The sequence below is a fragment of the Pseudophryne corroboree genome, chromosome 7 (genome assembly GCF_028390025.1).
Source record: "Pseudophryne corroboree isolate aPseCor3 chromosome 7, aPseCor3.hap2, whole genome shotgun sequence".
Taxonomy (NCBI): domain Eukaryota; kingdom Metazoa; phylum Chordata; class Amphibia; order Anura; family Myobatrachidae; genus Pseudophryne; species Pseudophryne corroboree.
Window position 1 is genome coordinate 57,613,100 of NC_086450.1, and position 21,721 is coordinate 57,634,820.

The 21,721-nt window shown below is 44.8% G+C and overlaps 1 protein-coding gene across 1 annotated transcript in view; it reads left to right on the forward strand.

The window, feature by feature from the left end:
• LOC134943366 (uncharacterized) overlaps nt 1–21,721 on the forward strand; it is an 86,951-nt gene that overhangs the window by 16,121 nt on the left and 49,109 nt on the right. The window contains exons 3-4 of the mRNA XM_063932255.1: nt 767–980; nt 20,039–20,136. Coding sequence (XP_063788325.1) covers nt 767–980; nt 20,039–20,136 — 312 coding nt within the window. The remainder of the gene's footprint in view (nt 1–766; nt 981–20,038; nt 20,137–21,721) is intronic.

A 21,721-nucleotide genomic window follows, 5' to 3' on the forward strand; every position in this document is an offset into this window, starting at 1 on the left:
GTCAGAGCAAACCTTTGTGCATGTACTGTAGCTATGCAAATATTTTCTTCTCAACAATTGTGTTCACTAAACCTTTTAAGTTTGTGTATTCATTGTCATCTCTCTGTCCATCATGGATATTCTCTAAAACTGAGAGCTGGTTGTTACAGTTTAGTGCAATGAGACCATAGACAGAAAATATATGTAGCACTCAGATACATAAATAAAACTTAAACAACCTTAAAATACACATAGAAAAACAAATTCTAGAATTTATCTTGTCACATGCAAGAATAGCAACCACCTCTGTACTACTTACACACTGGGATAGGACTCAGGAGGAATTTGTGTTTGTGTGTGTGTGTGTGTGTGTGTGTGTGTGTGTGTGTGTGTGTGTGTGTGTGTCTCTCTAGACCTGAATGTTCTCATTAGATAACATGTTACACAGGATCTAGACACTCAGGTTGGGAGGAGGAGAAGAAGGGATTCCTGAATCACTTATAGCTCTCTCCCTCCTCCAATCTCTCCTCTGGCCTGGAAGCTCCCTCTGTATCTTATCTTATGATACTCCTGTGTCTCTGCCTGCACTGCATACTGTCCTACTCACATTCTGTCTGCCTGGATCTACTGCTGCATAAAAGGGAGAGCTAGTGATGTCAGTTTGCTCCAGCTGGGGGGGGGGGGCAGACTAAGGTGGGCCCAGTGTATAGAATTCACTGCGTACCACTCTTAATCTGACTATGATTTGACTATACTAAAATTGACCATTTGTGACTTTTCTTCACAGGATTTCCCCAGCTGAGAAGATGCCTTTGGAAGATGCCTCTGTGGATCTGATTAATGTAGATCTTGCTGCTCATTGGTTCCTTGCAGACCAATTCATTTTAGAAGTAAATCGTGTACTTAAGAAAAGAGGCTGTCTGGCATTTCATGCTTTGCATCCAAAGTTTGCCTTACAATATAAAAATTGTTCAGAGAAACTAACAAACATTTGTGATGAGGTGAGACTAGACTTTGTATGTTTCATGAACATTTGTGATGCCACAAATTGTGTGCAGGTTTTTGTAGAACATATGGCAAACAAAAATGTAGAAACAACAACTTCATACATCAGGCTCCAACTTACTGCACAGAACAGCTTATTTGGGCATATACTGCACTGCTCACAAACAGATGAGTACAGTAGATAAAAAGTGCAAAACATTAAGGTGTTTATAATTTATAGTTGAACTCATTTACACACTGAAGATATGTAGGAAAGAAATCACGCAAAGCAAAGAGAGTGCTTACTGTACGTGTACAGGTTGAGTATCCCTTATCCAAAACGCTTGGGACCAAAGGAATTTTGGATATGGGATTTTTCCGTATTTTGGAATAATTGCATACCATAATGAGTTATCATGATGATGGGACCTAAGTCTAAGCACAGAATGCATTTATGTTTCATATACATCTTATACACACAGCCTGAAGGTCATTTTAGCCAATATTTTTTATAACTTTGTGCATTAAACAAAGTGGGTGTACATTAACACAATTCATTTATGTTTCATATACACCTTATACACACAGCCTGAAGGTCATTTAATACAATATTTTTAATAACTTTGAGTATTAAACAAAGTTTGTGTACATTGAGCCATCAAAAAACAAAAGTTTCACTATCTCAGTCTCACTCAAAAAAGTCCGTATTTCGGAATATTCCGTTTTTCGGAATATTTGGATATGGGATACTCAACCTGTATTAGATTAAATAAATACATCTCAAGATGGTCAAAAACAGTAGTTGCAAGTCCTGGAATACCTTGTGGCCATATTGGTGGGTATCCAATTAAATTCGATCCGTTTTAGGCGGGTGAAAATGGATGGATATCACGATTAAAGACCGATGATTGTGGTATCCAATTAGGGTTTGTTTTCATCGGCTGAAAACGGACCCGTGATCGCACGAAACACATGGGATATGGGATAATTCCCTGATCCCATGTTGTATTGCATCTCCATAATCCGCGATAAGTGCCGGCATTGGGGGAAGAGGGTTTAACTAGCCACATCAGGAATAATAGGATAGCCCCCACAATACAATTAATGACAGTTATCGACAGTGTGTAATTTGATACCGACCATTGCATTTGGGGAATTCCAATTGCTGGAGAATATACTGTAACAGTCAAAGGCACAGAGTTATCAAGCCTTGGAGAGTGATAAATTGCACGAAGATAAAATACCAACCAAGCAGCTCCTAACTGTCATTTTTCAAACACAGCCTGTAACATGGCAGTTAGGAGCAGATTGGCTGTAACTTTATCACCGGGCAATTAATCACTCTTCAATGCTTGATAAATCTAGGCCTAAGTACCTTTAGGTTTGATGGTGTTCTTTATACTGGAGAGTAGAAATCAGTCCAGAGAAAATCCTAGGATCAAGAGCTTTTATAATCAACGAAGAATTTGTTGGGAATTGAAAAGCCAAATAATAAATTTCATCACTCTTTGAAAGCAGTTAAAAACTCCTTATTTTCAATCTTACAATTTTGTTTAGATGGTAGAAATGGCATTTAGATGTAGATAAACTGAGCTGTAGTACAAGACAAGTTGAGCCAAAGTGATAACGGGATTAGAGATGTGAGCCAACCCCCTGTCTGACACTGCAGTGCCACTCCTAGATGGGCCAGGTGTTTGTGCCACACACTTGTGTCACTTAGCTTAGTCATCCAGCAACCTCGGTGCACCTCTTTTTTTCTTTGCATCATGTGCTGTTTGGGGCCTAGTTTTTAAAAGTGCCGTCCTGTCTGACACTGCAGTGCCACTCCTAGATGGGCCAGGTGTTTGTGTCACAAACTTGTGTCACTTAGCTTAGTTATCCAGCAACCTCAGTGCACCTCTTTTTTTTCTTTGCATCATGTGCTGTTTGGTGCCTAGTTTTTAAATCTGCCATCCTGTCTGACACTGCAGTGCCACTCCTAGATGGGCCAGGTATTTGTGCCGCCCACTTGTGTCAGTTAGCTTAGTCATCCAGCGACCTCGGTGCAACCTTTTGGCCTAAAAACTATATTGTGAAGTGTTCAGAATAGACTGGAAATGAGTGGAAATGAATGTTATTGAGGTTAATAATACCGTAGGATCAAAATTACCCCTAAATTCTGTAATTTTAGCTGTTTTTGTGTTTTTTTCAAAATCATCCAAATCTAAAACCAAAACCCGAAAGGGTGATTTTGGCAAAACCTATCCAGATCCAAATCATGAGCAGGGATCTAGATCCAAAACCAAAACACAAAACCCAAAAAGTGCCCACCGCACATCTCTAATTTATTTACAGTCATTTCCAGTCAATTTTGACCACCTCACAGCTCACATTATTGTTCACCAACACACCTGGCTAAACTATGCAACAGAGCAGCAGCACAAACACACGGCAGTTATTTCTGTTTAAAAATGTTTTACAAATTATTAATGTATTAGCAATAACCAATCGAACCAACATGCAAGCAAAGGTCGGCCATCCGTTATCCGGATACACGAAAACCAAAATATTCTGAAAACCGGAATATTTCGGCCCTGTAGTTACGTCATGACATAACTGGAGGCAGCGGCCAATCACGGACAGGTGGGCGAGTGGCTTTGCAGCCATAACCTCACCGTCACTGCTACTGGGACCCGCCGCGGATCCCCCGGTACCCCCTTCTGATGTGCCAGACCTACCACAGACCCCCGGTACCCACTCGCCAACTCTCCAGAACCCATTGCAGAACCCTGGCAACAATCCGGAAAAGAGGTATTCTGTTATTCGGAAAAAAACCATATCTGGAATATTCCTGGTCACTCCCTGCCCCCCCCCCCATTTTTCCAGCAGGGACATAATACGCATGCTACGTGGGGAGAAATCCCATGTCATGATGCCCCTTCCCCACATATACACATATAGTACACACACACACACACACACACACACACACACACACACACACACACACACACGTATAATAGACACACATAGAAAACTGGAAAAAAAATGGATTTGGACACAAATCCTCTATACCACATTGATGCACTCAACCTGAGAGCTCATCACCATTCAGCCACAATCCACAATACCCCTCATTAAATAACACATTTCAATATACTACCACACCCTGGACTCAAACTCACAACCTACGCATCAAGTCCATGAATGCTGTATAGGTATTAGCGACACAAGGGGTGGGGGTAGGAGACAGGGGCGGTCAGCAGATGCTGGGCTTCAAAAAGGGGGGACTCTGCAAGTGAAAGTAATTAGATAATTCATTACTGACAAGTGCTGCCAACAGCGCCCCCTACCTTGCAGTGCTATGTGTGGAGCACACTCCGCACACACCTAGTTATGGCCCTGCCTTTAAGGCCAATTAACAATCAAGTATCGGAAAAGTCCATTGGGATATGGGAACAAGAGAGTTAAACTCTCCTCAGGCAAAAGATAACCAAAACCTAACTATGTGAAAATATAACATTTAATAGGTAAAACTAGTGTAATCAAGAAAGGCTTCAGTGATTTGAAGATTTATGAGGTGAACGGTCTTGTAAAACTAGGGCTATAATCTCCAAAGGCCAGTAAAAACTGAAGTTTGGCCATTTTCCACAACTCTTCATTTAGCTCGATATAACAATGCAAATCTTATGTTATGTGTGTAAGTAGCGACAGACCTCCACAGCAGTGATATGCGGTGAGGTCAATGGCTTGGGAGGCACTGGCTTCTCCAGTACATCCCCAGCAGCACAAGAACACAAACCTCAGCTCACTTTTTAGGAACAGCAGAAACATTAGGGTACACTGGTAGTGGGCTGGTATTGCAGCCATTGTGTCTATACTGTACTGTGATTACAGGACAGACCCCAAAGTACCCAAAGCCGGCTCCAGGCCCACTAGAACTTTGAGCGAGATCATTTAAAGCACCCCCTCTCCCCAATGTGCACGCCAAAGGAGCACACGCTCCTCTGAAAGTGGGCATGGCCTCACAACTATATATTATGAAATCAAATTACAAATATATATACATATCACCCCCCTACAAACATAATTGGCAGCCTTACACATAATGTCCAAAGCAGTGCTCCTTACACGTAATGCCCCAGTATAGTGCCAGATAACATAATGCCCCAAGTATAGTGCCAATTACACGTAATGCCCCCTGTAGTGCCAGTTACACGTTATGCCCCCTCTAGCACCAGTTACATGTAATGCCCCCTGTAGTGCCAGTTACACATAATGCGTCCTGTGGTGCCAGTTACATGTAATGCATCCTGTAGTGCCAGTTACACGTAATGCCCCCTGTAGTGCATTACACGTTGTGCCCTCTGTAGTGCCAGTTACACATAATGCATCCTGCAGTGCCAGTTACACATAGTGCCTCCTGTCTCGGATGTGGGGGTGAGCTTCCCCCCTGCCCACACTACTTTCAGCCCACTACCCCAGACCCTCTCACCTGGGCCCTGCGCAGAGCTGCCAGAAGTATAGTGCAGCAGGCCCAGAGCTGCTGCTGGGTCTGCTGCCTGAGAGGAGGAGGAGAGCGCCAGCTGCAGCTGCATGGTGCTCTGGGCTTTCCACTGCCACCTCCATGCCTGCTGCTCTCCCCACTCCCCGGTGCTGCTAGCTGCGCCCGTGGGGTAATGGAGATCACCAGGAACCGGCGGCTCCTGCCGGCTCCCATTAGCAGCAGGTGAGGAGTCAGGGGAATGAGGAGAGGGGAGCTGATAATTATCATTGACAGCTCTGAGTCCCTTATTGGTGATTGGAGACGCGGATGCAGCACTGGATCCGCTGTCCAATCACATGTGCCTCGCTGACAGAGATGTGCTTTGATGTGGGCTGAAAGCCCATGCCTGTCAACGAGGCACTTGTATAGGTGCCGCTTTTTTTACTTTTTTCAATCAGCTGTAACAGCCCACTTTTTGCCCGTCTAAGATTATAGCAATAACGGGATGAGGTCTAGACCAATTCCCTTCCCTTTCAGGCCCCAACCGACGAGCTTGTTCAATCTGACTTACTCCAAGGTAATCTTGAATGCCCAGGACCACAGGTATATCCATACTCAGGAACTTCAGTATGGATGCTCCTTTAATGCTTTCAGGGAAGCTTATAAAGGGCCTTATTCAGCTTGGATTGCTATTGAGACAGAAATTGTGATTTTCTCAGAACTGCCTCTGCTACAAAATGCATGTGAAGAGCCGCCCAAAAAGGTTAAAGACATCCACCTACTTTATGTATTTGCAAATTTATATATACATTCTCATAATGGCGATGCATACGCAGAAATCGAGTACCATCGACAATTCCTGTTGACCCATGCATACGCAGGATCTATGCCGCTGCAGTCGCAGTGGCGCCATGTTTTGAATCCCAGCAATTGCAGCTGACATCAGATGGCCGCCCCGAAAATGGCCATGACACACCTGCATTTTCCCAACCACTCCCCATAAAGGCCATGTAACCACCCACAAACGATCACTTTTCTGGGCCTGCGATCACATTGAAAATGCATTTTGGCCTTTGCGCGTGCGCAGCCATCCAATAATCGGCCGATTTGTGAACTTTAATTTTGCAACTGAAGTTGAATAAGGGCCCAAGTGTAGGTTGTGTTATGTCTATTTTCCAAGTCATCCACCTTGTCCCTTAACATTTGAATAGTATCACTATGGGACTATGTGGAATTCTGACAAATATGAAGTCAGTCTATCCTCATTATCACTCATTGTACTCTTGAGTGCTGTAATACAGATGAGAATCATTGCGCACAAGGGTAGCGTCAAGACGTGCCTCCTTGTTATCAAACCTTTTATAAATAAGAGGCATTATGGTGTCAGAAATTTCCTTTGCCGCTACGGGCTTTGAGGCCGTAACCACAGAGGTTTGTAAACATGACGCAGCTAAAGCTTCAGTATGCATCTGAGGTGGGTAGAGGGACACAGATTTGCTAGAACCTGCTTTAGATTTACCTATCTTAAAGGAGGCACTAGAACGCTGGTGTGGAATCTGTTTATCAGACGTAGACTTAAGTATTCTTAAGAGTACTAGGTATCATCATGTAGCACATAATGTATTACTGGGTGGCCAGTCAGTGTTGTGGGGCAAGTGGGCCAAAATGAAACCTGGTATCATGACAGTATTCTTTATATCTGTAATAAAAAATGGTGGATAATTTGTTATATCTGTCAGGGCTGTAACTAGGTGTGTGCTGATGGTGCCTTGCCCAAAGTGCAACTGCACTGAAGGCGCACCATCTGGCAGCACACCCCCACGTACGGCCGTTGTATTCAGTGAGGGAGTAGAGAAAGTTCTGCTGGTCGCTGGCGCCGCCTCTGTAAGGGACGGGAAGTGGTGCCACAGGCGTCATTTGTTTGGAGTTACACAGCCCCCGTCGGGTTATTCCGTGTGTGAGACCCGCTGCCGCCTCTAAAATGGAGAGGGAGTGGGATCGCTACTGCAGGTGCCAGTTCTTGTACATGAGCCGCCACTGCCTCTGGTAATTCTGCCTGAAAGCCCTGCGACACCCGTGCACTGGAGAGGAAGTGTGTGCCGTACTGCAGCCGTCAGCAGGAGTATATGAGCCACCGCTGCCTGTGCTAACTCTGCCTGTGAGACCCGCCACAGCAAAGGATAGGGACTGGGAGAGCCTGTGTCATGAGTGTCTGCACCTGATCGGGCTACTGACTACTGTCATGAGTGTCTGCGCCTGGCCGGGCTGGATTGTGGATCGCCCCCACAGGTGAGACACACGCTCACTCTCCCTGCCTGAGAGATACACTCACTCTTCCTGCCTAATGTCTAGAAAAAAGGGGGCTCTGTCACTGTAATTTGTAAAAAGGGGGACTCTGCTGTCTAATGTGTAAAAAAGGGGGACTCTGCCTGCCTTATGTGTAAAAAGGGGAACTCTGCTGTCGTAATGTGTAAAAGGTGGACTCTACCTGCCTAATGTGTTAAAGGGGGACTCTGCCTGCCATAATGTGTAAAATGGGACTCTATCTGCTGTACTGTGTAAAAGGAGTTTCTACGTGCCGTGCTGTGTAAAAGGGGAACTCTACCTGCCTAATGTGTAAAAAGGGAGTCTGCCTGCCATACTGTGTAAAAGGGGACTCTACCTGCCTAATGTGTGAAAGGGGACTCTACCTGCCGTACTGTGTAAAAAAGAGTTATGTGGCCATGCCCTTCCCCTTGATTCCACGCCCCTATATTTTTGGCGCGCATTGGCTCTGTTTTATATTGGGGGGGGAGCGCCGATGCTGTTTCTTGCACACAGCGCTAAAATGTCTCGTTACGGTACTGATATCTGTACTCGGCTGGTCGAGTCTAGACTGAATCATTGCAATGGTTGCTTAATTGTTCACCTGTTGTGATGATGTCAGCCTGGGGGCTTGCCTGATCAACTGTGATTGGTTTGCCAGCAGTTTTAAACAGGTGATGGCTCTTGGGCCTGTGTAGTTTGTTCTGTTCTGGCTGAGTCTCCCGTAGATGCCATGTCTTGCCTGGTCTCTGGTTCAAGCTGTTTGCAAGCTGCTAAGGAAGGATTGCTGGTTTCAATATATGGTAAGTATCTGAATACAATCTATTATTTATTATTGCTAGCAGATGTACACCTGGTTAATATACTGCTCTGGATGGTACTTGTGTCTTATACTGCAGTTAACTGTATAATTCGTTTGTACTGTTCTGCACACTGTACCCCAGTATGCATGCGGAAAAGTGGTCTGACTCCACTCCACACAGTGGGGTAAATTTACTAAGATGGGAGTTCTATTTGAGATGGGATGTTGCCCATAGCAACCAATCAGACTCCAGGTATTATCTGCTTGAAGTTGCTAGATAAATGAGAAGTAGAATTTGATAGGTTGCTATGGGCAACATCCCCTCTTAAATAGAACTCCCATCCTAGTAAATTTACCCCCAGTGTGAGCTGATCTGCCAGTGATAAAATAAAAAACATATTGTCTAATTTGTTTGCACTGTGCTGTTTGTTGTACCCCAGTGTGACATTGTTCATTTTTTTCAAGGGTCACTCCATCTTGCACCACTTTCATTTTTGCCACTGCTCTGTGGCAATTTTTCTTAGATGTGCTATAATCTAGCGCATGTTTGTGCCGCTGCTCGACGCTTAGTAACTAGCCAGCTTGCTGTAGCCTTTGGCCTAAACTGGATGAAAACAATACTGTGGTAGTCAAATTGACTGGAAATCAGTGGAAATTAATATTATTGAGGTTAATAATGCTCTAGAAACAAAAAAAGACTAAATTATGGGATTTTTTGTTTTTGTTGTTTTTTGGGAGGGCAAATTTTGGAAAAACCAAAACCAGTCATGGCTGAAATCCAAAAACAAAACCAATGATGACTTAGAACCAAACCAGCAAAAATGGTCCAGCGCACATCTGTAGAACTCTAAATGAGTCCTTAAGTGCTTATGCAGTCTTAATTGTTTATAATATTCAATAGAAATAATGTAATGTGGCTTGAAAGAGTGCCTAGCCATTATATCATGTGTCGAGCTCCAGGGTATGCCTATGATGGGGCATACAAACCAGACCAACCTGCAACATGGTCCTAATTAGCTTTGTTTAGTGTAGGTAGGTGTTGTGAAGCATGGGGAGACATAAGGGCATATGTACTAAAGTGCGGGTTTTTAGAAGTGGAGATGTTGCTCATAGCAACCATTCAGGTTCTAGCTAGAGATGTGCGGCTGGCACTTTTTGTGTTTTGTGTTTTGGTTTTGGTTCTAATTCCACTTTCGTGTTTTGGTTTTGGCTTGGTTTTGCCAAAACCACCCTTTCATGTTTTGGTTTTGGATCTGGATGATTTTTGAAAAAAATCATAAAAACGGCTAAAATCACAGAATTTTGGGGTAATTTTGATCCTACTGTATTATTAACCTCAATAACATTAATTTCCACTAATTTCTAGTCTATTCTGAACACCTCACACCTAAAAATATTGTTTTTAGGCCAAAAGGTTGCACCGAGGTGGCTGTATGAGTAAGCTAAATGACACAAGCGTGCGGCACAAACACCTGGCCCATCTAGGAGTGGCACTGCAGTGTCAGACAGGATGACACTTAAAAAAACTAGGCCCCAAACAGCACCTCATGCAAAGAGGTAGAAGAGGTGCAATGCGGTAGCTGTATGACTAAACCAAGTGACACAAACAATTGGCCCATCTAGGAGTGGCACTGCAGTGGCAGACAGGAGGGCAGATATAAAAAAAAGGCCCCAAACAGCACATGATGCAAAGAAGAAAAGAGGTGCACCGAGGTAAGCTAGGCGACACAACTACCTGGTCCATCTAGTAGTGTCACGCAGTGGCTGAATGTTGAAAGTGGGCCGCAATTGTTCGGCCCACTGACAGCATCTCCTGCACACCGCTGTAATTTTTAAAAATTCTGCAATTGGTGGATTTATACAGCAGTACTTTTCAAAAACTAGGCCCCAAACAACACCTCATACAAAGATGTCGAAGAGGTGCAACGAGGTAGCTGTATGACTAAGCCAAGCGACACAAACAATTCCCACTGGAATTATACATCCAAATCACTGGAATTAAATGGCAAAATCAATGGATTTATATGTCCAAATGACTGGAATTATACTGCAAAATCACTGGAATTATACGTCCAAATTACTGGAATTATACGTCAAAATCACTGGAATTATACATCCAAATCACTGGAATTATATGTCAAAATCCCTGGAATTTCACTGGAATTATACATCTAAATCACTGGAATTATACGTCCAAATCACTGGAATTAAATGGCAAAATCACTGGAATTATTCGTCAAAATCACTGGAATTATATGTCCAAATCACTGGAATTATACGTTCAAATCACTGGAATTAAATGGCAAAATCACTGGAATTATACGTCCAAATCACTGGAATTAAATGGCAAAAGGGAGGTTGAGGGCTTCCATTGTCACGTGAAGCTGAACCACAAGTCATGAACATAGGCCAGGGCCTTAGCCGTTCCTTGCCACTATGTGTCGTAAATGGCATATTGGCAAGTCTACGTTTCTCCTCAGACCATTTAAATTTCTTTTTTTGCGTCTTTTTTACTGAACTTTGGCTTTTTGGACTTTACATGCCCTCTACTATCACATCGGGCATCGGCCTTGGCAGACGACATTGATGGCATTTCATCGTCTATGTCATGGCTAGTTGCAGCAGCTTCAGCATTAGGAGGAAGTGGTTCTTGATCTTTCTCTATTTTATCCTCCAAATTTTTGTTCTCCATTATTTTCTGGAGTTATATAACACAATATGCTGCACCGGAGCACTTGACATATGGAAGCAGAGGATACCACTGTGACTGCCTGGTCACTGGAATGACTGATGGCTGATGCACAGGACACTACCACTGGTCTGATGCAGGATAACACAGCAACACTTTAAGCAACTTGTTGTTATTTATAATTTATTATTATACGGCAGCAGTGGACATACGACTGCAGAGTTTACCACTGTGACTGCCTGGTCACTGGAATGACTGATGGCTGATGCACAGGACACTACCACTGGTCTGATGCAGGACAACACAGCAACACTGTAAGGGACTTGTTATTATAATTTATTATTATACGGCAGCAGTGGACATATGGCTGCAGAGTATACCACTGTGACTGCCTGGTCACTGGAATGACTGATGGCTGATGCACAGGACACTACCACTGGACTGATGCAGCAAAATACACCACCACTGAACTGATGCAGCACAACACAGCACCAATGGACATATGACAGCAGAGGACACATCCATTGTGACTGCCTGGTCACTGCAATGACTGATGGCTGATGCATAGGACACTACCAATGGACTGATGCAGCACAATACACCACCATTGAACTGATGCAGCACAACACAGCACCAATGGACATATGACAGCAGAGGACACATCCATTGTGACTGCCTGGTCACTGCAATGACTGAATGCTGATGCACAAGACACTACCAATGGACTGATGCAGCACAATACACCACCATTGAACTGATGCAGCACAACACAGCACCAATGGACATAAGGCAGCAAGAGGACACAACCACTGTGACTGGACAAATACAGCACAAGACACGGACACTGAGAGAACTGAGATGTCCTCTCTCTACACTCTCCAATGCCGGAGTGAAAATGGCGGGTATGCGCAGCTCCTTATGTGGAATCCAAACCCTGCGAGAATCCGACAGCGGGATGATGACATTTTGCCTCGTTCGGGTTTCCGAGTTAGGCGGGAAAACCCGAGCCTGACTCGGATCCAGGCTTGTGACGTGAAGTCCGGTAGGGTTCAGTTCTCTGAGAACCGAACCTGCTCATCTCTAGTTCTAGCTATTATCTTTTATAAGGTACAATATAAGTGATAAGTAGAATCTGATTGATTGCCATTGGTAACACCTCCACTTCTAAAAACCCGCACTTTAGTAAATATACCACAAAGAAATAGGATTGACATCTATCAATCAGGATAGAGTTGTGGGGATGGTGGATCATCTTATGGAGTAAATGGCTTGCATTTTCTGTGTGAGGGGAGATCGAAGCTGGCTGATCTATAGTAATAGACATTACTGGCATCCTGGCAATAAAACAGAAGGTTGTTATGTTGGTATGTGTGTACTATTTGTGATATACAAATAGTACACACATAGTATAGCAAACACTAGCGGATGTGAATCTCATAGTAACAGAGGTGAAGTGGAACATACATAGGTCCATCCAGTCATGTATATGCAGAATATTCCTCAAAGAGGTCTCTGTACTAAGGCTTGAAGAGAGATAAAGTCGCTGGATAAAAAGTACCAGCCAATCAGCTCCTAACTGCCATGTTACAGGCTGCTTTGAAAAATGACAGTTAGGAGCTGACTGGTTGGTACTTTATCTCCATTCACTTTATCTCTCTCCAAGGCTTAGTAATGGGACGCCAGAGTCTTCTAGAGCTACTGTTAGTACTACACATCTGTTTAGTACTGTGCCACTCAACAGAGGTGGATTTGGATGGAGAACCAGCCAAGGAAATTTCTGGAAGCAGCCCTGATGGGGGCAGGGTCTGTTGAGGGGCGAGGCTCCCTACTCATTGGGCCTAATTCTGAGATTTAAGCCATCCTTGCGTCTTTTGCTGTAATTGTGTCTGCGACTTTATGCTAAAGGTGCTACATAGCCCTTCCGTGGTGTACAGCTGTATACCCGAATTTGTAAGGATTGAAAAGCCCCTGTTGATGTCTACCATTGACACTTTATGGCCTCCAATGTGAGTGATTCAGCAACCAGTATTCCAGCACATCTGTGTCTGATTAGCCAACCCCCTGTAACCACCTAGGAAAGCCCAAAACATTTCTAATATACTTCTTGCGTGCTTCTGACAAACACAATCAGGACGCATGGGTGGTGCATGCGTATACAAAAAAATCACAGAAAAAAAACATAAAACACATTGAGGAAGGAAGGCTAGCTCTGTGCTGAGCTGCGATTGTGGTAGCCGCCATCTGGCCCAGCAGAGGTGAGCATGGGACCAGTCCAGCAGGGACTTTCCCAGCTCCCCGCTGGGCCAATCCACCCCTGGCACTCAAACACCTGCCGCTGATGCGGCCAGCAGCGCAGTTTGCCGGTGGTGGGCAGCCTTGCCCTGTGCTGGGCAGCCCCCAGCATGTGCAGAGATGAACACAGATCTGGCTGCATATGCAGCAATCTGCGTTAATCTCTGAATAACCCCCACAGTGACAAGATGGCACCACGCATGCACAGTAGCAGTCAGTGGCCATCTTGGTAAAGGGCCTTAATGCCTCAGTAAAGGTAATTTGGAGATAGCACAGGTGCACACTACATTCCCAACACAACTCATCACTACAAGCTTTCTCAAGTTACATGAAACATACAACAAACAACTTTGTATCAAAAACCAGTCCACATTTCTTTCAACACAGATTGGTCTTTTTGTGTTACTCACGGATAATCCTGTCACCATCCCATCAAGAAGTTTCTGGATGCTGTTATACTCAAGATGGCCTAGCCATCTGTGCCAGAGGTCCATAGATTGCGAATCACAAGTCTTCATCACATAACACTCCTCTGTGTTTAGGACATGTAATTGTCAGCATTGGGTTCCTGTTTCTCTCACAGTTCCACTTTTGTTCCACACAATGCTCTTTCTTTAAGCAAACTGGACTCTGTCCCCTTTCTGCTCTAGGATACTTATGGTAATGAGGCTTGTCCCCTTATCTGGTGTATATATAACACATCTTGGAGTTCTGTGACTTTGGTTGCAACCCCTATTCTCAGGTGAGCAATGATTGTCCCAACTTTTGTTGCTGTAAGTACCTTGTCTCCCATTTCTTTGACTATTATAGGATCACACATGCATAATGTAGTGAAACATTCTTAATTACAACGGAAATGTCTTGTGGCTCCTGAGTCAATATACCAGCAATACTGTCTGACAGTTAAAGCTAACTCATCTTTGCTGTAACACTTCATTTACATTTTTTTTAGTATGCATTCAGATACTTTGTGTCCTATTTTATGACATACGTGGAGTAGCACTTATACTTGAGTTTTCTTGGCTTTACAGCTTTAGTGTGTAATGCAGTATTCTCAGCATTTAATTCAACTGGTACACATTCTTGGAACTGCAGCAATTTTGTCCTACTAGAAAATATAATTCCGATGTTAAGTTCTGTACCATTGCCATACCGATCTGCTCTTCCTCAACTTGGACTCCTACAGACAATTGATAAGATATGGACATCCTCTTGTTGATATAATCAGTCATACTTGTGCATTCACTTACTTGGTAATCTATAATATTCACCTTAGATTAAATATTTTTATGAGACCGTTATCCTCATATGCTGTCTGCAGGGCTGTCCACATGTCATGTGCTGACACCTTCGCCCTGTATTATGAAATAAAATGTTATTCCACACTTTAAACTATGGTTCACATGGCTTTATCTATAACATCGGTATAGGACTGTTACCTGAATGAATAGTAACTTTCCAGTCACTCATTTTCCAAGTGACATATTTTTCTGAACCTCTAAGTTTTATGCCTCATTGTGGATGCTGCTATTGTGTACATACTGAATGCTGAATAAGTCTGCAAGTCTCACTGTTTGTTTTCACATGCATCATTCTATGGTGTTTGTAGCGCCTGGGCCCATAACCTGTTGATATATGTGTGCTATTTGTGATATAAATAGGCAGGCCATCTTAACATATAGGCCAACTGGGCAGCTGCCCAGGGCCTCACAATTCAAGTACCCTTCGAGCAGAGATGGGTGGCCAAACAATCAGAGGATTGAGGCCGCATTCTCTACCTGCCTTTCAGCCTGCAGCCAGACAGTGAGTGACTGTAAGAATGCTGATTAGTGGATGACTGGAGCTGACAGCCATTCACCATATGGAAGCATGTGGAGAGATGGCGCAGGACCACAGGAGACTCATGGTACGATTTAAAAAAAATTGGTTCCTGTGAATGGGTGTGTAGGAGACCCAACGCATTGCTTTGCCCAGGACCTACAATTCTGTTAAGATGGCTCTTCACGTAGGATGAATAATAGTAACCACCAGCATATGTGATCCCATGGCGTTTAGGACACGCAGTGAGACCCTCTGTGGGCACCCCCCCCCCCCGTGTTTGTGTGAAAAAGGGGCATAGCCTACCATGGAGGTGTGTGGAATAGAGAGGAACCTGGATAGTGGGTGTGGCCTCGTTAGAAAGGGGCGTGGTTTCTGGGGCAGCCCCCGGTTTCATCACTCCAGGAGGCATGCCCTGGCTGCCCCAGGAGATAGGGCTGTATAAAGTGTTGGCTCCTCTACTATGACAGGAGTAAGGTGCTGCAGGAGAATATTACACTGCAGCCCCTGGTTCCTGTCACTGTGGAGTAGCCGGCATTTTGGTGTCACCTGCTCTGAGGGTGACACCTGGGTGTGGGCCGCACCCACCCTCTGATGCCAACAAGGCTGTCTTTTTGCACGGGCTCAACGGGCAGTAGCCCAAGGGTCCCAGGATTATAAGGGCCCTAAGCTGATAGCTGAGAGTCCCCTTTTTCTACGGGTACCAGATTTTTTAAATATTCTGTCTGACTTGGAGTTTTTATGAGGAGAATCTTCCCTTTCGATGGACACTGGCAGCTTGTCTCCACTGCGCCCAAACCAGAAATATCAGCCTTCCAGCAGCTGCTCCCTCCTCCAGCTCCACATGCCTGGTATGCAGTTTTATATTTTCATTGGAGGATTGCTCCAGCTCCTGAACTCTGATCCCTAAGCACCTCCTGAAAGGTGGGACTCTCTAATTGTTTATTCTATTGAAAGCTAAGAAATCTATTTCCAAAAATTGGAGCTATCTGCAGTCATGCAAGCTGCCCTCCCACCGGAAAATGATGAATATTAAGACCACTCCACTATCCACCACTCCCCTCCCTCCATTTTAAACACCCCCTACAACCCTGGAAGTCATGTACTGGGGCCCCTTCATTCAGTGCAATGGCCCCTTCTACAGTTTAGTGTTCTCCCTCCCACCCCATCACCCACCATCTGCACAGTAAAGGAGTAATTAGTCGAAATTACTGCTCCAGGTCCTACTTGTTGAGCGGAAGATAGAACCCCCTACCACCCACGGGACATCAAAGCTGCTACTGATAGCACCCCCTATCCCATTGCTTTTCCCAGGGTCCTACACTGCTGTTAAGATGGCACTGATCTGGCCATAGTAGTGACAGCACAGGTGAAGTGAAACGTACATACAGAGGACCATCCGGTCATGTGTAAGCAGGATATCACACAGAGGGGTAAATTTACTAAGATTCGTATTTTCCCATTTCAGGTCAAAGTTCAATCACGAATGACATCGAAAGTGTAAAACTGCAACTTTTTGAATTGATTACGACTAATTTACTAAGCTGTCGTATTCAGGTTTTTCTTTTGTTCCGATGTCGATGTCATTCGTGGTTTTTTTTCTATTTTTACGGCAGTGATTAGCAAAACACTGCCGACTTTTTTACAATGAATCTCGGCCGGATCTGTGTGATCCGTGCTGGGGTTCATTTATTTTGTTTTTTTTAAATTAAACACTGTAAAATATTTTTTAAAAAAATTGCGTGGGGTCCCCCCTCCTAAGCATAACCAGCCTCGGGCTCTTTGAGCCGATCCTGGTTGCAGAAATATGGGGGAAAAAATGACAGGGGTTCCCCCATATTTAAGCAACCAGCATCGGGCTCTGCGCCTGGTCCTGGTTCCAAAAATACGGGGGACAAAAAGAGTAGGGGTCCCCCGTATTTTTAAAACCAGCACCGGGCTCCACTAGCTGGACAGATAATGCCACAGCCGGGGGTCACTTTTATATAGTGCCCTGCGGCCGTGGCATCAAAAATCCAACTAGTCACCCCTGGCCGGGGTACCCTGGGGGAGTGGGGACCCCTTCAATCAAGGGGTCGTCCCCCCCCAGCCACCCAAGGGCCAGGGGTGAAGCCCGAGGCTGTCCCCCCCCATCCAATGGGCTGCGGATGGGGGGGCTGATAGCCTTTGTTGTAAAAGAAAAGATATTGTTTTTAGTAGCAGTACTACAAGTCCCAGTAAGCCTCCCCCGCATGCTGGTACTTGGAGAACCACAAGTACCAGCATGCGGCGGAAAAACGGGCCCGCTGGTACCTGTAGTACTACTACTAAAAAAATACCCAAAAAAACACAAGACACACACACCGTGAAAGTATAATTTTATTACATACATACACACATACATACATACTTACCTTATGTTCCCACGCAGGTCGGTCCTCTTCTCCAGTAGAATCCAAGGGGTACCTGTTGAAGAAATTATACTCACGAGATCCAGGGGTCCAGGGTCCTCGGGGAATCCAGGTGTAATCCACGTACTTGAAAAAAAAAAAAAACGCAGAGCCGAGCCACGCACTAAAAGGGGACCCATGTTTGCACATGGATCCCCTTTTCCCGACTGCCAGAAACCCAATCTGACTGATGTCTAAGTGGGTTTCTACAGCCAATCAGGGAGTGCCACGTTGTAGCACTCTCCTGATCGGCTGTGTGCTCCTGTACTGAGTGACAGGCAGCACACGGCAGTGTTACAATGTAGCGCCTATGCGCTCCATTGTAACCAATGCTGGGAACTTTCTGCCCTGCGGTTGACCTAAAGTGACGTCACCGCTGAGCAGAAAGTTCCCAGCATTGGTTACAATGGAGCGCATAGGCGCAACATTGTAACACTGCCGTGTGCCGCCTGTCACTCAGTACAGGAGCACACAGCTGATCAGGAGAGTGCTACAACGTGGCACTCCCTGATTGGCTGTAGAAACCCACTTAGACATCAGTCAGATTGGGTTTCTGGCAGTCGGGAAAAGGGGATCCATGTGCAAACATGGGTCCCCTTTTAGTGCGTGGCTCGGCTCTGCGTTTTGTTTTGTTTTTCAAGTACGTGGATTACACCTGGATTCCCCGAGGACCCTGGACCCCTGGATCTCGTGAGTATAATTTCTTCAACAGGTACCCCTTGGATTCTACTGGAGAAGAGGACCGACCTGCGTGGGAACATAAGGTAAGTATGTATGTATGTGTGTATGTATGTAATAAAATTATACTTTCACGGTGTGTGTGTCTTGTGTTTTTTTGGGTATTTTTTTAGTAGTAGTACTACAGGTACCAGCGGGCCCGTTTTTCCGCCGCATGCTGGTACTTGTGGTTCTCCAAGTACCAGCATGCGGGGGAGGCTTGCTGGGACTTGTAGTACTGCTACTAAAAACAATATCTTTTCTTTTACAACAAAGGCTATCAGCCCCCCCATCCGCAGCCCATTGGATGGGGGGGGACAGCCTCGGGCTTCACCCCTGGCCCTTGGGTGGCTGGGGGGGGGACCCCTTGATTGAAGGGGTCCCCACTCCCCCAGGGTACCCCGGCCAGGGGTGACTAGTTGGATTTTTGATGCCACGGCCGCAGGGCACTATATAAAAGTGACCCCCGGCTGTGGCATTATCTGTCCAGCTAGTGGAGCCCGGTGCTGGTTTTAAAAATACGGGGGACCCGTACTCTTTTTGTCCCCCGTATTTTTGGAACCAGGACCAGGCGCAGAGCCCGATGCTGGTTGCTTAAATATGGGGGAACCCCTGTCAATTTTTTCCCCATATTTCTGCAACCAGGATCGGCTCAAAGAGCCCGAGGCTGGTTATGCTTAGGAGGGGGGACCCCACGCAATTTTTTTTTTAAAATAAGCACTTTCCCACCCCTTCCCACTGATATACATGCACGGATCTCATGGATCCGTGCATGCCTATCCAATCACGAATAAAAAAAAAAAGGTCTGTTTTTTTTTAGCACTTTTTTACGAGTTGTCATTTTTCACGGCAGTGTTTGTTTTTTTTTTTGCTTTGCACTTCTTAGTAAATGACCGAGATTCATACTTAAACAGCCGCGTTTTGACCGATGGTGTATTCATTCGTAATTTTTTTCTTGGACTTGCAAAAAATTACGAATGCCCTCATCACTGCCGTGATTATTGCTTAGTAAATTACCGAGATGACACTTTGATGAAAAAACGGCATCTCGGTCAAAATCGGGAGCTTAGTAAATTTCCCCCAGAGTCTCCAAAAGCACAGTACTACATGACTGTGTAGTACTGTCATATTCAAATACTGTGACAATATGGCACCTTTCATGCACAGCAGTACTGTCTGTGGCCATCTTGGTAAAGAGGTCTAATGCCTCCGTAAAGGTGATGTGGAGATAGGACAGTAACGCACTCCATTACCAACATGTTATAGCAGTAATACTTTAGTGAGTGTCATCTTGAAGGTGCCAGTGTCACAAGACATGTGCATTATACAGTAAATACAGCTTTATAACACTATGGGTCTGATTCTGAGGTGGCAGTAAAGCAGAAAAGAGCAAGTAACTGTGCAGCGGGACAAACTGTGTTGCAATGCAAGGGGTGCAAATACATTTTGATATGTGTGTTGCATGCACGGTTAATACTGTATACTGGCAGCTATTTGATTTATACTTGCCTTTTAAAAACATTCTACTTACTGATTTTATTATATTTTTTTACCTACAGTTTTTGAATAACCTTTACAAACATGAAGATATCATTGACATCGTGAGTTCTCTGTATCAAGAACTGTTTGAAGCCTTGCCATTTGCGGACAAGCAAAGGTAAGATTTGAAGGGTGGGGTACAACATGTACACATTTAGAAAGTCAACATGAAAATTATGGCAATGTCAACAAGGACACTGGGGCTTATTCAGATGTGTTTGGAGTTAGTAACATAATAACCAGGGGCGTAGCTATGCTAGTGGGGGCCCCATAGCATCATTTTCACTGGCCCCCCGACTGACTGCTCAAAGGCACATCATCGTCCCCCTTCCTTGGACTTCTAAAAGATCCCCTACACCCCCCATGACTACTTAAAGACCCCACTGGTGGATTACCCGTAGTGGCTGGGCACGCACCACTGGGGCCCCATTTGCAGCTTTATACATGTTAGCAGTGTGCTGCTGCCCTGCAGCCACATCTGCTCTCCCAGTCGTCTCCGTATCATCTCTCCTCACAGTCACTGGGAGGAGGAGGGTCCGTGATGTCACTGCAGACTCAGCCACGCCTCCTCACAGCATCAGTTAGTACTCAGGAGAGGCGGTGTGAGTTGGTGTGTCTGCAGATACAAGCAGCAATGGCCGGGGTTCAGCAATTAGGTGGAGGGGAAGTGTAGGACGTGGGCCCCAGAGACGGCCCGGACCCCGTAGCAGCCACATCCCCATACCCTCCAACATTTTACACATAAAAAATGTTACTAATTAGGAAAGGGGGCATGGTCATAGGTTAAGGGGGCTAGTTACGCCCCCTTTCCTATACTTCCAATGGAAGTTTGGAGAGTCAAAAATCGGTAGACCATTAAAAAAGGTACTGTACCTGCCAAAAAGGTACAGTTGGAGGGTATTGTCGGAGATAAACCTACTATTAATCTCCTTCAATTGTCTGTTCATTGCCCTTTGTTTACCAATCGATTAGGAATCCCAGGAAGCAGACAACACACGCAGTTCTTCAGACTATAGCCATGACGATGCTTTAGATAAGCGAAATGCGCATGGTAGTAATGTACCCGTTCTAGGACGATAATAAGTTACCAGACCTCTATAAAACTGTTATTGCCTTAGGTTTTAGGAGTGCACGATCAGATTGATACTATTGTTAGAGGCCATCATGGCTGGATAATGTAATAAGTAATAGTACATGTAATTCCGTTAGTTCGTGGTATAGTGGGGACGCCCATCTACACCAGGATAATGGCGACAGAGCACTCCAAAAATATACCTAGCACTAGATGCAATATAAATATCTAGGCAATAGCTTTGTGACTCTCTAATTGCATGCAAACGAATAAATTCATATTCAAAATAAAACATCATATGTTACACCATACCCATGTTTAGCACTGTGGTAGCCGAGAGAATGAATTTATCAGATCTGGCAGTGATTTAACAAACACAGTGATTCCACAGGTGAACTACTAATGTTGGTTTAATGGTGATAAATGCATATAGAGGGGTTGGTGCCTTTTGGTGGTGGGCAGAATAACTGTATGATCACGCTTAGTGACGCAATGTACATATAAGTAATACCCCTTTTACACTCACAGAAAAATCCCGGGATATTGCACGTGAACGCTCATCATCCCGGGATTTTTCTCAGTGTGAATGGTTACAGGGACAATTTCCCGGGACGAGCATCCCGGGATTTCA